Source organism: Lepidochelys olivacea (genome assembly GCF_965140295.1).
Source record: "Lepidochelys olivacea isolate rLepOli2 genome assembly, chromosome: 5".
NCBI classification, from domain to species: Eukaryota; Metazoa; Chordata; order Testudines; family Cheloniidae; genus Lepidochelys; species Lepidochelys olivacea.
The window spans coordinates 104,767,096-104,780,751 of NC_140415.1; the positions used below are offsets into that span (position 1 = coordinate 104,767,096).

The 13,656-nt window shown below is 41.0% G+C and overlaps 1 protein-coding gene across 1 annotated transcript in view; it reads left to right on the plus strand.

Annotated features, from left to right (window-relative positions):
• The window catches only part of UHRF2 (ubiquitin like with PHD and ring finger domains 2), a 173,129-nt gene that overhangs the window by 88,675 nt on the left and 70,798 nt on the right, over positions 1 to 13,656 (plus strand). The window contains exon 5 of the mRNA XM_084629196.1: positions 7,515 to 7,624. Within this exon, the coding sequence (XP_084485322.1) occupies positions 7,515 to 7,624 (110 nt within the window). The remainder of the gene's footprint in view (positions 1 to 7,514; positions 7,625 to 13,656) is intronic.

Genomic DNA, 13,656 nt, shown 5'->3' on the forward strand with positions numbered 1-13,656 from the left:
AGGATGGGCTCCACCTAAACCAAAATGGAATCAGATTGCTGGCATGTAAAATTAAAAAGGGTGTAGAGGAGTTTTTAAACTAAGGGCTGGGGCAAAGCTGACAGGTGAAAGATCACATGCGTCAGACAGAGACATTCCCTTGGGATGATCTATTAACAGGATTCTCTGTATCCTGGTAAAGAGGAAATGATAGAAATTGATAAAATACAGGAAGAAACTGAAGAGACACAGTCAAATAAGAGTCCCATTCAATTACCTCACATGAAGGTAGACATTAAAAAATTAAATTTTATGGGTGCATGTATACGAATGCTAGAAGTCTAAATATTAAGATGGGTGAACTTGGGTGCCTGGTATTAAATGAGGATATTGATATAATAGGCATCAAAGAAACTAGTGCTGTTCAACATATTCATTAATTATCTGGAAAAAGGGATAAACAGTGAGGTGGCAAAGTCTGGAGATTATACAAGATTACTCAGGATAGTTAAATCCAAAGAAGACTGTGAAGAGTTACAAAGGGATCTCACAGAACTGGGTGACTGGGCGACAGAATGGCAGATGAAATGCAGTGTTGATGAATGCAAAGTAATGCATGTTGACAAACATATAATCCCAACTATACAAACAAAATTGAGGGCTGTTACCACTCAAGAGAGCGATCTTGGAGTCATCCTGGATAATTCTCAGAAAACATCAGCTCAGTGTGCAGTCAAAAAAGCTAACAGAATATTAGGAACCATTAGGAAGTATAATGAGTAAGGATAAGATTAGGTCATGGATTCTGTGACTTTCAGAGACCTCTGTGACATTTTCTGCTTAGCTGTCAGCCAGCGAAGGCCCGAAGTGCACAGCTGCTGGGGCTGCAGTGGGGACTCCTGGAGCTCCCAGCTGCGGCAGCAGGTGCTGGACATCGCACCCCTTCATTCCCCCAGTGGGGTTGGGGCTCTCATCCCTCCTTTCCCACTTGCACTTAAGTCATCTCCCTTTCAGGCCTCCCCCTCTACCCCTAGTTATTTTTACTAAAAGTCACAGACATGTCTTGGGTTTCCATGAATTTTTGTTTATTGCCCACAGCCTGCCCATGACTTTTACTAAAAATAACTGACAAAATCTATGGTATGCCCACATCGTGAATACTGCATATAGTTCTAGTGCCGCCATCTCAAAAAGATATATTAAAAATATAAAAGGTACAGAGAAGGGCAACAAAAATGATTAATGGTATTGAATATCTTCTGTATAAGGAGAAAGTGAAAATAGTGGGACTATTCAGTTTAGAAAAGAGATAACTAAGGATAGAGGTGTGTAAAATCATGAACGGTGTGGAGAAAGCAAATAAGGAATTTATTTACCCCTTTACATAACATGAGAACCAGGAATCACCCATGAAATTAATAGGCAGCAGATTTAAAACAAATAGGGAAGTATTTCTTCACACAACACACTGTCAACCTCTGGAACTTGTTGCCCCGGGATGTTGTGGAGATCAAAACTATTTGGATTCAAAAAGAATTAGGTAAATTCATGGAGAATAGGTCCATCAGTGGCTATTAGCCAAGATGGACATGGATGTAACCCCATGGTCTTGGTGGCCCTAGGCCTCTGACTGCTGGATGCTGGGACGGATCGTTTGATGATTGCCCTGTTCTATTAATTCCCTTTGAAGGATCTGACAATGGCTGCTGTCAGAAGATCAGATACTGGGCTAGATGGACCATTGGTCTGACCCAGTATGGCCATTCTTACGTTCTAATAGAAGGTTAATGTTTACTGGACTATTTGGACCTCTTCTCCTTTCTCCCATCACCTAGGAACCCTGCTGTCCTATTAATAACAGTTTTCATACAGATACATTCACTGTTGTAGACCTTATTTGTGGCTTATGCTCATTCCACCACAATAGAGGCAGGTTTCCTTCCCTCCCCCCCAAACCTAACCTCAGTCTGAGAAATCTGGGCTTCGTTTTCGTTCGTGCAAATACTGGAGGTAGGTCAAACGCTTCCATGAAACCTCTGGGGCTTGGGTCAAAGCACTTTCACCTTCGGGCCAGAGGTTCTGCCTCTGGTAGTGCAATTAGAGCACTAACTTAGCGCTATCAACTCATCCATTGTAGTCCTAGCTTTACCTTCTACCTGAAGGATCATCTCTTTCCCTGTGCTATATTACCACAACTATAGTCGGCAGGGGCACCTGAGCTGGATCCCACTCATTATAAAAGAGGTTCTCTGTCAGGGCTGTGAAACTTTCTCTCCTCTTGGTCTGAAATTTAGTGACCTTAATTGGGATGCTGCAAAAGAGTGTGTGTGTGTGTGTGTGTGTGTGAGAGAGAGAGAGAGAAAAGAGTTGCGGTGTGTGTGTGTGTGAGAGAGAGAGTACCTGCTGAAATGATTACATAGATGCTACTAGGATTTTATTGTATCACTAATGACTTACTAGGGCACCTAGATCCTTGGGAAAACTTCTCTTATTTTAAATCTAAATACATAAAAATGTTTAAAAAAATTGGGGGGCAGCAATGAGAGAATCAGCTTCCAGGTCGTTATTTCTTTTCCAAATGAAGCTACCCACTGAGCTGCTTCTCTCTGATTGTTGTACTGCATTATGATGATGAGTAAATGGACTAAATTGCATGTTAAAAGGTGTTCCATGTGCATGGAGACCTTCTAAGGAGCCACAAAATTGGAGCTCTGCTACAATTACAGGTGAGACGACATATATGCGCATTTAACTTATGCAGATCCAACTATACGCGCTCGGCAAAAAAAAAAAAAAACAAGATACCTGTAAATAGTGCGGGTGATTCCACCCACCATTCCACTCAATGAGTGTATGCCCTGGAGTGAGCGTGAGATGGACAACATGAATCTGCTGTTCCCTCAGTCGGACTCAGTTCCCACATGCCTCTCATAGTGTGATCATCTCGCCGCACAGACTGTGATTCTAGTGTTTAAAGATACGTATTTTTCGTACAACATGGTCCCTAAGCGCAAGCCAACTACTTCATCTGGTGCTCAGCTGAAGAAACAGCGATCTGTTCTAACGCTGGAGGAAAAACTGGCTGTGTTGGACTTATTGGGAGATGGTATGTCGGTCTCCAACATGGTGTGTAAATATGGCCACAACGAATCTAGCATCCATGCCATCAAGATTCGAGAGAGAGAAATTCGTCAAGCCGTGGCATTAAGTGCTCCAATAACTGCTAAGGTGATGAACCAGGTGCGTGATAAGACTTTAGTGAAGACTGAAAAGGCATTAAACTTATGGCTGGAAGACATGAACCGTAAACATGTGCCTATCAATGGCAACACGTTGCGAGAAAAGGCTCTTAGTCTCTAAGTGCTGTTCAAACCTCCCGCCAAAGAGGGATAGGCTTCTGATGAGAAGGAATTCAAAGCCAGCCAAGGTCAGCTTAACAGTTTTAGGAACTGCTTCAACCTTAAAAACGTGTAGACTACTGGGGAAGCTGCATCTGCCAATGAAGAGGCAGCAAAAGCCTACCCCGAACAATTAAAGAAAATCATAGAAGAAAAGGGCTATCTTCTGGAACAAGTTTTTAGTGCTGATGAGACTGGAAAAAAATGCCCAACTGCACTTACATTTTGAAATCAGAAAGACAAGCCCGTGGCTTCAAAGCAGCTAAAGACAGTGTGACTGTGTTGTTTTGTGGCAATGCGGTGGGGCATTTAATAAAGCCGGGCTTGCTCTACAAGGCTGCAAATCCCCATGCCCTAAAAGGCAAGAACAAAAATCTCCTGCCTGCGTTCTGGCAATCAAATAAAAAGTCTTGGGTGACAGCAGCATTATTTCTGGATTGGTTCCACAAGTGTTTCATTCCGGAGGTCAGGCGGTACCTCGAAGAGGAAAGGACTTGACTTTAAAGTATTGCTGATCATAGACAATGCTCCTGGCCACCCTGCGGCACTCTAGTTTGTGCATAACGACGTTGAAGTAGTCTTTCTCCCCCCCCCCCCCCAATACCACCTCCATCCTGCAACCTCTTGACCAAGGCATGATTCGCTGTTTCAAGGCCACGTACACAAGGCTTACGTTCTCACAGATACGTAGCGTTATGGATGCCGATCCCAGTCTTAATGTGATGGAGTGTTGGAAGTCCTTCAACATTGCCAATTGCATCACTTATATTAAACAGACAATGGATGCAGTCAAGCCTGAAACAGTCAATGCATGTTGGCGAAACCTATGGAAAGAATGTGTGATTTTAGGGGTTTCCCGACCATTTTTAAGGGTTTCCCGACCATTGACAAAGAAGTGAGAGGCATTGTTCAGGTGGCCAGGCAAGTGGGTGGTGATGGCTTTGTCGACATCCTTGAGGAAGAAATTGAAGAATTAATTGAGAGCCATAGAGAAACATTGACTAACGAAGAATTAGAGGAACTGATAAAATAGTCTACAGAAGCCAAAGATAACGAAGAACAGGAAGAGCCAGCAAGTTGGAATCAGAAAATTTATGAAGAAGTGTTCCAAGCAACAAAATACTTGAATGATTTAATTTCCGAATACTGTCCCCCCTATGGAACGAAGCCTCAAAAAATCACACGTAGTATTATGGACGACTTGAGACCTTATCAAGAAATGTTTAAGCAGCTCAAGAGACAACAGTGACAGTTGCCGATCACCATGTTTTTCAAGGAAAAACAACCAGCAGCAGATGAGCTTACACAATCAACTTCTTGAGCTGAACCAGAGCCAACCACTTCGTCTACCACTTGCTCTTCGTCACCCAAGCTCTCCGTCACCTCTGTCTCCTGGATCGACATCAAGCCCTGATGGCCCCCTGTATTTACCCCCTGTAATTAAAAATAGGGTACTGTAAAATTATATTTTGCATATGTACTCTTTATTAGATACTGTACATTACTGTATACATATTACTGTACAGGGTTGTATACACAAAACCATGTACAGTATACTGTAATTTATGGGCAATTTAAGGGATTTTAAAGGGTAATTTTGAGTATACGCGATTTTCGCCTTACGCGCTGACTTTAGAACCTAATCCCCGTGTAAGATGCGACTTCCACTGTACCTTTGCTGTGGCACTTTCAGCCTGGTTCATTAGAACCCTACAAAACCCCCTTTTAATCCTAGACTGGAAGCCTCTCCTTGTTTCCTCATAGCAATTACTTTCAGGCAGGAGAGTTTTTGAACTAGGAGTTTTTTCAATTAAAAAACCCATTTTCAATTCTTCCTTGAAAAGATGGTACTTAATCCATTTCCTGATCTTGTAGAAAACCAAAAATGAACAGAATTCAAATTAAATCCATCTGTTTCATTCCTCTTTTTTTCCCCCTACACTTAAGCATCAGTAAGAAAAGCAATGTCACACTTTTGGCATGAAATGGGTTTTAAAATCTGTCTATGCCAGTGATGAAAGTCCGCTACTATTGTTTGTTTTTCATAGGAGGTCTCAAACCATGTTTCAGTTCCTCAGTCTTCAGTCTCTATTTGGGTCAGATTGAATGTATACCAGACATGCAAAATAGCCACTGAGATGCCTCCTGGAAGCATTAAAGTTACTCTGCAAAAGGTTCTTCAGAGTTTTGGACAGAGAACCATAAAACTTTATACTTTGACACTTGCAGTGCGGCTTCTTGAAATTTGCAATTCCTTTCCTAAACACGATCATAATGATTTTTTTCTCCTTCATTGAGCTTTTGGTATTTTGGGCTTCATTCAAGCTAAACCATGCGATCAAATACAATTGAAATTCATAAAATTATATGAGTACATACATTGTCCATTGCTATGAATCCCTCTAGAAAAATGTCATGTTGTATTTGTTTCTTTTGCTCCACAGGAAGTAGAAACAGTAAGAGAGAATTCCTATAGGTAATGTCTAGCCAGTGTATGAGAGAGAAAATTTAGTTTCCTTTCATGGAAAGGACCTTCCCATGTCTGGATAGACTCTCCTTACACACATCACAATGTTCTTGATTAAAAGGTGTTGTTCTTTTAATTCTGATAATCCTGTCTACTGTGTTGTTAAAATTTTCTAACAGGTTGTTTATGTAGTTTCATTTTGGATGCCCTCTTCTGGGGTCAGAATATGGTGCTGCAGCAGTCCAACAGAGGGAGTTTAAATTATGATGGGGATAGGGCGCACAGATTTCCTCCACAGTGATGGAATGAGCAGGTCTAATATAAAGTCATGTCCAGATCAGTGGATGCCCTCAATAATGAGAAATAAAAATTACAATTAGGAAACTAATTTCCCTTCTTGGGTATAACAGCTTGATCCTATAGCCACTTAATAGCTGTAGCCCGCTGAAGTCAATGGGACTTGCTAAGTAGTAAGTACTTGCAGGATTTGGCTCTAAATTGGTAATACTGTGAACAATTCCTAATTTAGTTTTATATTGTAAAATTGAAAGTGGCAAGAGATCCACAAATAGCAGCTGAAAAGACAACTTGGCACAGTGAAGGACTAAAGTTTTCTGTCAGTCACCCGTCGCAGTTAAAATCAGTTGGGAAAGCGGGAGGAAAATTAAGTGGAGTAGGGGGTATGAGATTAAAATCTTTATCTTTACTCATTAATGGCCTCCATCACCCATTTAATATGAATGTTTTGTTCTTTGAAGTACTAGCTGTGTACCATTGGGAGTTTGTGCACTGTGACATCTGTCAAAAAAAGTCCCTCTGTGGTCAAGGGTGTAAGAATACGTACTATAATATGTACTAGAATATTGTATCTGTTCTTGCTGGATTTGGGGCCTTAGTTTTCTGAAACGTTTAGAAATCCAAGAAAGTCAGCGTTAAAGTGAAACTTAAAAGAAACCTGAACATTTAGACACTGAAAATGTTTGAAAGGATTTTTGTACAATGAGAATTTAAACTATTTACCATATTATTTTTTCTTTCTGTTTAAGTTCAGTAGTGCATATTATAACACAGTTATAAGTCACTATTCATTGTCATTGCTAACAGTATAATTCTATTATATCATTGCCAATAAGAATTCTTTTAGGTTTGCTATAATGTATAGTGCCTCTTGAGTGTTTTGCATTTTGTCTGGTCTGCCATTGCTAGCTTTTGATTTTGTCTGGTCTGCTGTTGCTAACTTTGGATAACAAAACAGTATTTTAATGTTTGAGAAACAACTTAAAAAAATACTTTCAATGAATGAACTATCAGTTGGTGCCTTTGATATTTGCACTAGCTGATCTGCAATATGATGATACTCTTTAGCTTGTTATTTAATTTACCTTGTGCTGATGTAAATTATTTATTGTTTTGGCTTTGTTAAAAGTTATATCGTTATGTTGAATTTTTATTGTCAGTTTAGACCAAATTATTCAGTGCTGCATGTAATGGTTGTGACGGCTTAAAATGAGCAATAAGTAAATACAGCTACAGTCCAAAATTCTATGGATTTTAAAAATTAAAACTGGCACTGATTATTAGCTATAGCTCTTCCTCAAGGTTTATCAATTACAGCAACAGGAATCAAAGAAACAAAGTTAAATATACTTTTCTTTTTCCCCCCCCTCCAGAGGCCCAGAAGACATAATAAATGATTGCAAAATCCTTTTTATAGAAGAAATGTACAAGATTGAAAAGCCCGGAGCTTATCCACTGACATTTGGTGATGGAGATTTCAAAAGTATGCTTATTTCATTATATGTTTGAGAATGATATTCAAACATGTGAATATGTAATTTTAAAAATCATAGTTGATAAGAATGATACAACAATGCAGATTCAATAATTTTAATGAAAGTGTGTTTTATATGTTGTCAATAATATAGTAATTATTAGACAGCCCTTTGACTCTGTTGCCACTTTTTTGATGATTCATGCATTATATGGAACTACTTAGAAATGGATATTTGATGTAATATATCTGCATATTAAATCATCAGTTCAAAATGTTACAAGCAGAGAAATAGGGAACAACCACTGATAGCCCTTAGATGATTCCTAGTGGACCGGTATCCAAATCACAAAAACTACCATCACAATTGACATCTTTGTTTATATTCTGAGCAGAGGCCAAGGATTGAATGGGCCTATTGTGTGAGCTACAGTTCAGCCCTGACATTCTCTAAGGGTGAAAGAACATTAGCAGGTAGTCTGAGGAAGCTTACATGGGCACTGCTTGTGTTGTACTTATTCTGTGAATAAACAGAGGACTTCAGTCTCCAGGGCCATCACTTGGCTACCTGTAATCTTCCTGGCACTAAATTCCCCTTACCAGAAAAGACACTGGCTTCTTATCTCAAAGCTTGAAACAAAGTTTCACCCAAAATCAAAATTTCTACCCAAATGAAAAAGGTATTGATAAAATGGTGTTTCTAATGGAAATGCGAATGAGAGGCAGAGGACATCATCATTAGTGGATGCTGCTGAATTATGTTTGTCAGAGTTGTGACAAAAAGCAGCCACATTTTGGGGTCCTTTGCACAGCTGTTCTTTAATGCAAGAGACAATGTGCCCACTGTTTCTTTGTCCCTTTCACAGTACACTACAGTGTTAGATATCACTGTTTTTAAAAAAGCAAATTTCCTTTCCTACTCTTAACTTTTATAAATGAAAGGATTTAAAATAATTTATGTTTTACTTCTTATGCTACGGGTGTTCTCATTTTTCTCAAGATTGGCAAATGAAAATACAGTCACTTTCACTTTTGTTCATAGTTAATTTCTAGTCAGTTTCATTTTAACATTATTTTTATGCAACAGAAAATATTTAAAAAAATATTTTCGTTGTGAACTGACAATTTGAGGAACAATTTTATGGTGCCCCCAAAACTGCACATGTAAAATTAAGTTATATTTGCTTTGCATTTGTTCACCTAATTATTTGTTTTACGAGTATAGTTGCAGGTTTTGTAGAACAGTTTTGAGGCCATGGGAAATGTGACACACATTTAACTCAGTGACATTATATCTACTGCTGTGCAGTGAAATAAATTAACATTAGTGTATCTGCTGAATTAATTATTAATTTATCACAGTCTTTAGCATATATAATCATCAGATGAGCTTATAATCCTTTTGCGCAATACAAATTGCTAATCGGGATGCCAACTTTATATTCTTCTCCCACAGCCACTTCCGTACTTTTTTTCATGCTGCCCCCCATGCGTTCGTTCCTCTCAACACCATCTCAGAACAAAGTTCGTCAAGCTCTTCTATAAAGCTATAGTGCTAAACATATGAAAATGATTAATAACTTAAAAATGTTAACCACCAAGACTCCAATGCTAGCTTCCCATGTGGCCCATATAACACTCTTGTCATCCTAAATTCAAACAGTCCCTCTTGTTCCTCTGTTCTTTATATTGTAAGTTTTTCTGGACAGGGAATCTCTCTCTTTGTTCTGTGAATCACCATGCACATCTATTGAGCTATATAAATAAGTAATAATAAAGTATACTTCCTCCATACGTAACCCTCTAGCTTCCACCTGCACGTGAACATTTCCAGTTAAACATGTATAGCTAAATGCTGTTTGATGCTTGCACCCATATGTATGCTCAGAAGAGCCATGACTTTAGGTAACCTAATAGGCAGCAGATTCAGGCCCCAAAATCCAGAAAGGGGCTATCCCACATGTGTTCCATGAAATGAATTAAATTTGATGTTCTGGAGACAGTGTCAAGGAATGTATTCCTTATGTGTTACTATATATACATCCAGACCAGCCACAGTCCCTATCCTTTCCAAAAGTGATAATGTAGAGAGCAGAAATATTCTTCTCAAGCTGCACAGTTAATTCTACTTTTGATGGAAAACCAAAGAATGCCAGAATTTTTCCATTTAATAGATTCTTATTAAATTTTCCCTGACACATTTATTAAGTATCAAAATAAAAATTCTGTGCTGAAAAAAGTCTTGTGCATGAAAGTCCTATAATAGAAATCTGAAACTTACCTACCAAAAAAGAGGAATAAAACTGTTAATAATAGGAGGATTCACACTGTCTCAAACATTTCCACAAAATCCTAAAAAACAGATATTGTCAGACGGCCCTTCTAGGGCCAGGATGGCTGATCAGGGAGAGTCCACCCCTTTGAGACTAGATAAAATTATGGACTGGCTAAAAGTTTTGGTCATGATGTCCATTCTCTTGGAATTTGTATCACAAGATATAACTGAGATCAAACATATTACTAGTACACATCAAGCTAATTTGCAAAGCTTGGCATCAAGACTATGGGGAAGCTGCTAATATACTCTCCTTGCTAGAAGACACGGGGAGTACCATGAATATAATCTTAAAGCAACAGGAAATGGCTATTAAAACACTGTAGGAGAAGGTTAATGATCTGGAAGGAAGATCGAGGAGAAACAATCTGAGAATGGTGGGTCTTCCAGAGGAGATGGAAAAAGGGAGGCCTCTGGAATTTTTATCCACCATACTGCTAGGGCTTTTGTGTCTTCCCCTGGATCAGAATGTAGATATTGAGAGAGCCCACACCTCTCTTGCACCAAAACCCCCTCCAAATGCGAAGGCCCAGGCCTTAACTGTAAGATGTTTAAAATGTAGTATTAAGGAACTCATTCTTTAAAAAGCCCATGAACTCAAAAATCTAACGTGGAAAGGAAAAGCTGATGATTTTTCCATATTACACCAAAAATGTGGTGTGAAAGACTACTAAATTCAATAGATCAAGAACCTTAGACAAAAGGTTGGGTTAGACTACTTTCCTTCCTTCCCTAATAGTTTGAAAGTTAAAAAGGAGGGTAAGATGCTTAGCTTTTTAATAGCAGAGAAAGTTGAAAAGTGTCCGATCTCACTACTGCAGAAGACCCCCACAGAAGGTAGAGATGGGATACAGTAAATTTGCTTTAAGGTATTCAGTCACTGTGGTGTTGGAATTTAGCTCTTAAGTTTGGCAACACTGTAAGAAGTTAGCACATCTGCTTTACTTGCATTTACCCTACACCACTGCCCCCTTCATAATTCTCATGTACCGGAATCACATCCATATTTGGGATCCTGACACCAAGCAAATCACTTAACTGGACCTGGAGACTTTTTGCACTCTTGAAATGGCAAAGTTCAACAGAGAAGTGTGACTTTGTTTTCTGTCGGAGGCACTATCAGTCCTGATACCTTCTCTAGCACCTTCAGCTTAGCCCTCTTTTTCATCTTCTTCCCCATCCCCTCCATCAATTATTTTACTTTGTTTCATCCCCATTTAGTTTCCCAGATTTTGAGTTTATAGTAAACCTGGAAATACTCAATCCATTTGCCCTAAATATACACTTATAAGACATACCACATCTAAACAATGTAATGAAGATTTCAGTTTAATGATGTATCCTTTCAGTCCCCCAGCTGTGTGGAGTTCGCCCCAGCACTACAGTGCAAGGACACCAAAATGAGATTTGCCCTCTTAGTGGAGAAGCACATGGCGATCGCTGTGTGGAAGCTGGTGACTCCAGACTGCTACCCATTGGTCGCAAATCAGTTTGGAGTCAGGAAGTACGCTGTTGAGGCAGAGTCAATGCAAGTGTGAGAGAACATCTTGCTGTGAAGGACAGTAACTCTTGGCAATGTGTGTGAAATAGTGGATGGCTTTGCAGCAATGGGATTCCCTAATTGTGGAGGGGCAATAGATGGCATGCATATTCCCATTTTGGCCCCAGACCGTCTTGGGGTGGAGTACATCAGTAGAAAGGGATACTTCCCTATGGTGTGCAGGCGCTTGAGTATCACCATAGGCATTTCACTGACATCAACGCGGGGTGGTTCAGGAAGGTACATGACACACGCATCTTAAGGAATACTGGCTTGTACAGAAAGCTGCAAGCAGGGACTTTATTTCCAGATCAGAAGATTCCAGTAGGGGATGTTGAAATGCCCATAGTGATTCTGGGAGACCCAGCGTACTCCTTTCTCCCATGACACAGGAAGCCTTACCCGGCAAACCTGGACAGCAGCAAGGAGTGCTTCAATAACAGGCTGAGCAGGTGCAGAATGACTGTGGAATGTGCCTTTCGCAGATTAAAAGCATGCTGGCACTGCCTTTATGGCAGATTAGGCCTGACTGAGGAAAACATTCCCATGGTCATAGCAGCCTGCTGCACACTCCATAATACTTATGAGTCTAAGGCTATGTCTACACTACGAAATTAGGTCGAATTTATAGAATTCGGTTTTGTAGAAAGCGTTTTTATACAGTCGATTGTGCGTGTCCCTACACAAATGGTCTTACTACATTTATCCAGCATTTAGTCGGTGGCGTGTGTCCACAGTACTGAGGGAACCGTCGACTTCCGGAGTGTTGCACTGTGGGTATCCCACAGTTCCCGCCGTCTCCGCCGCCCATTTGAATTCTGGGTAGAAATCCCAATGCCTGATGGGGCAAAAACATTGTTGCGGGAGGTTCTGGGTACAAATTATCAGGCCCCCCTTCCCTCCCTCCCTCCCTCCGTGAAAGCAATGGCAGACAACCGTTTCGTGCCTTTTTTCCTGGGTTACCCGAGCAGACGCCATACCACGGCAAGCGTGGAGCCCGCTCAGCTCACCGTCACCATATGTCTCCGGGGTGTTGGCAGACGCGGTACTGCATTGCTACACAGCAGCCGCTCATTGCCTTTTGGCAGCAGACAGTGCAGTATGACTGGTAGCCATCGTCGACATACTCCAGGGTGCTCTTTTAACCGACCTCGGAGACGTCAGGAGCACTTGGGCAAACATGGGAGTGACTCAGCCAGGTCATTACCCTTTTAAGTTTCATCTCATGGCAATTCAGTCCTGCCGGCAGTCCTACTGCATCGTCTTTTAATGAGCAGCCAGGAGACGACGATGGCCAGCAGTCATACTGCACGGTCTGCTGCCAGCAAGATATATAAAAATAGATGAAGTGGATCAAAACAAGAAATAGACCAGATTTGTGTTGTTTTTATTTTCTCCTCCCTCCCTCCATGAAATCAACAGCCTGCTAAACCTAGGGTTTTGAGTTCTATCCTTGAGGGGGCCATTCTGTTTTTCCTTTGATGCAAAGCCACCCCCTTTGTTGATTTTAATTCCCTGAAAGCCATGTTGTCAGTCGCCCCTCCCTGCATCAGAGCAATGGCAGACAATTGTTTCGCGCCTTTTTTCAGCACAGACGCCATAGCACTGGGAACATGGAGCCCGCTCAGATCACTGTGGCAAGTATGAGCACTGTAAACGCTGCCCGCATTATCCAGCAGGATATGCAGGACTAAAACCTGCAAGAAAAGCGAAACCAGCTGAGGAAGTAGCTACTGCAGCGTGGTGATGAGAGTGATGAGGACATGGACATAGACTTCTCACAAAGTACGGACCCCTGCAATGTGCACATCCTGGTGTCAATTGGGCAGGTTCATGGCATGGAACACCGATTCTGGGCCTGGGAAACAAGCACAGAGTGGTGGGACTGCGTAGTGTTGCAGGTCTGGGATGATTCCCAGTGGCTGCGAAACTTTCTCATGCGTAAGGGCACTTTCATGGAACTTTGTGACTTGCTTTCCCCTGCCCTGAAGCACAAGAATACCAAGATGAGAGCAGCCCTCACAGTTGAGAAGCAAGGGGCGATAGCCCTGTGGAAGCTTGCACCACCAGACAGCTACCGGTCAGTCGGGAATCAGTTTGGAGTGGGCAAATCTACTGTGGGGGGTTGCTGTGATGCAAGTAGCCAACGCAATCATTGAGCTGCTG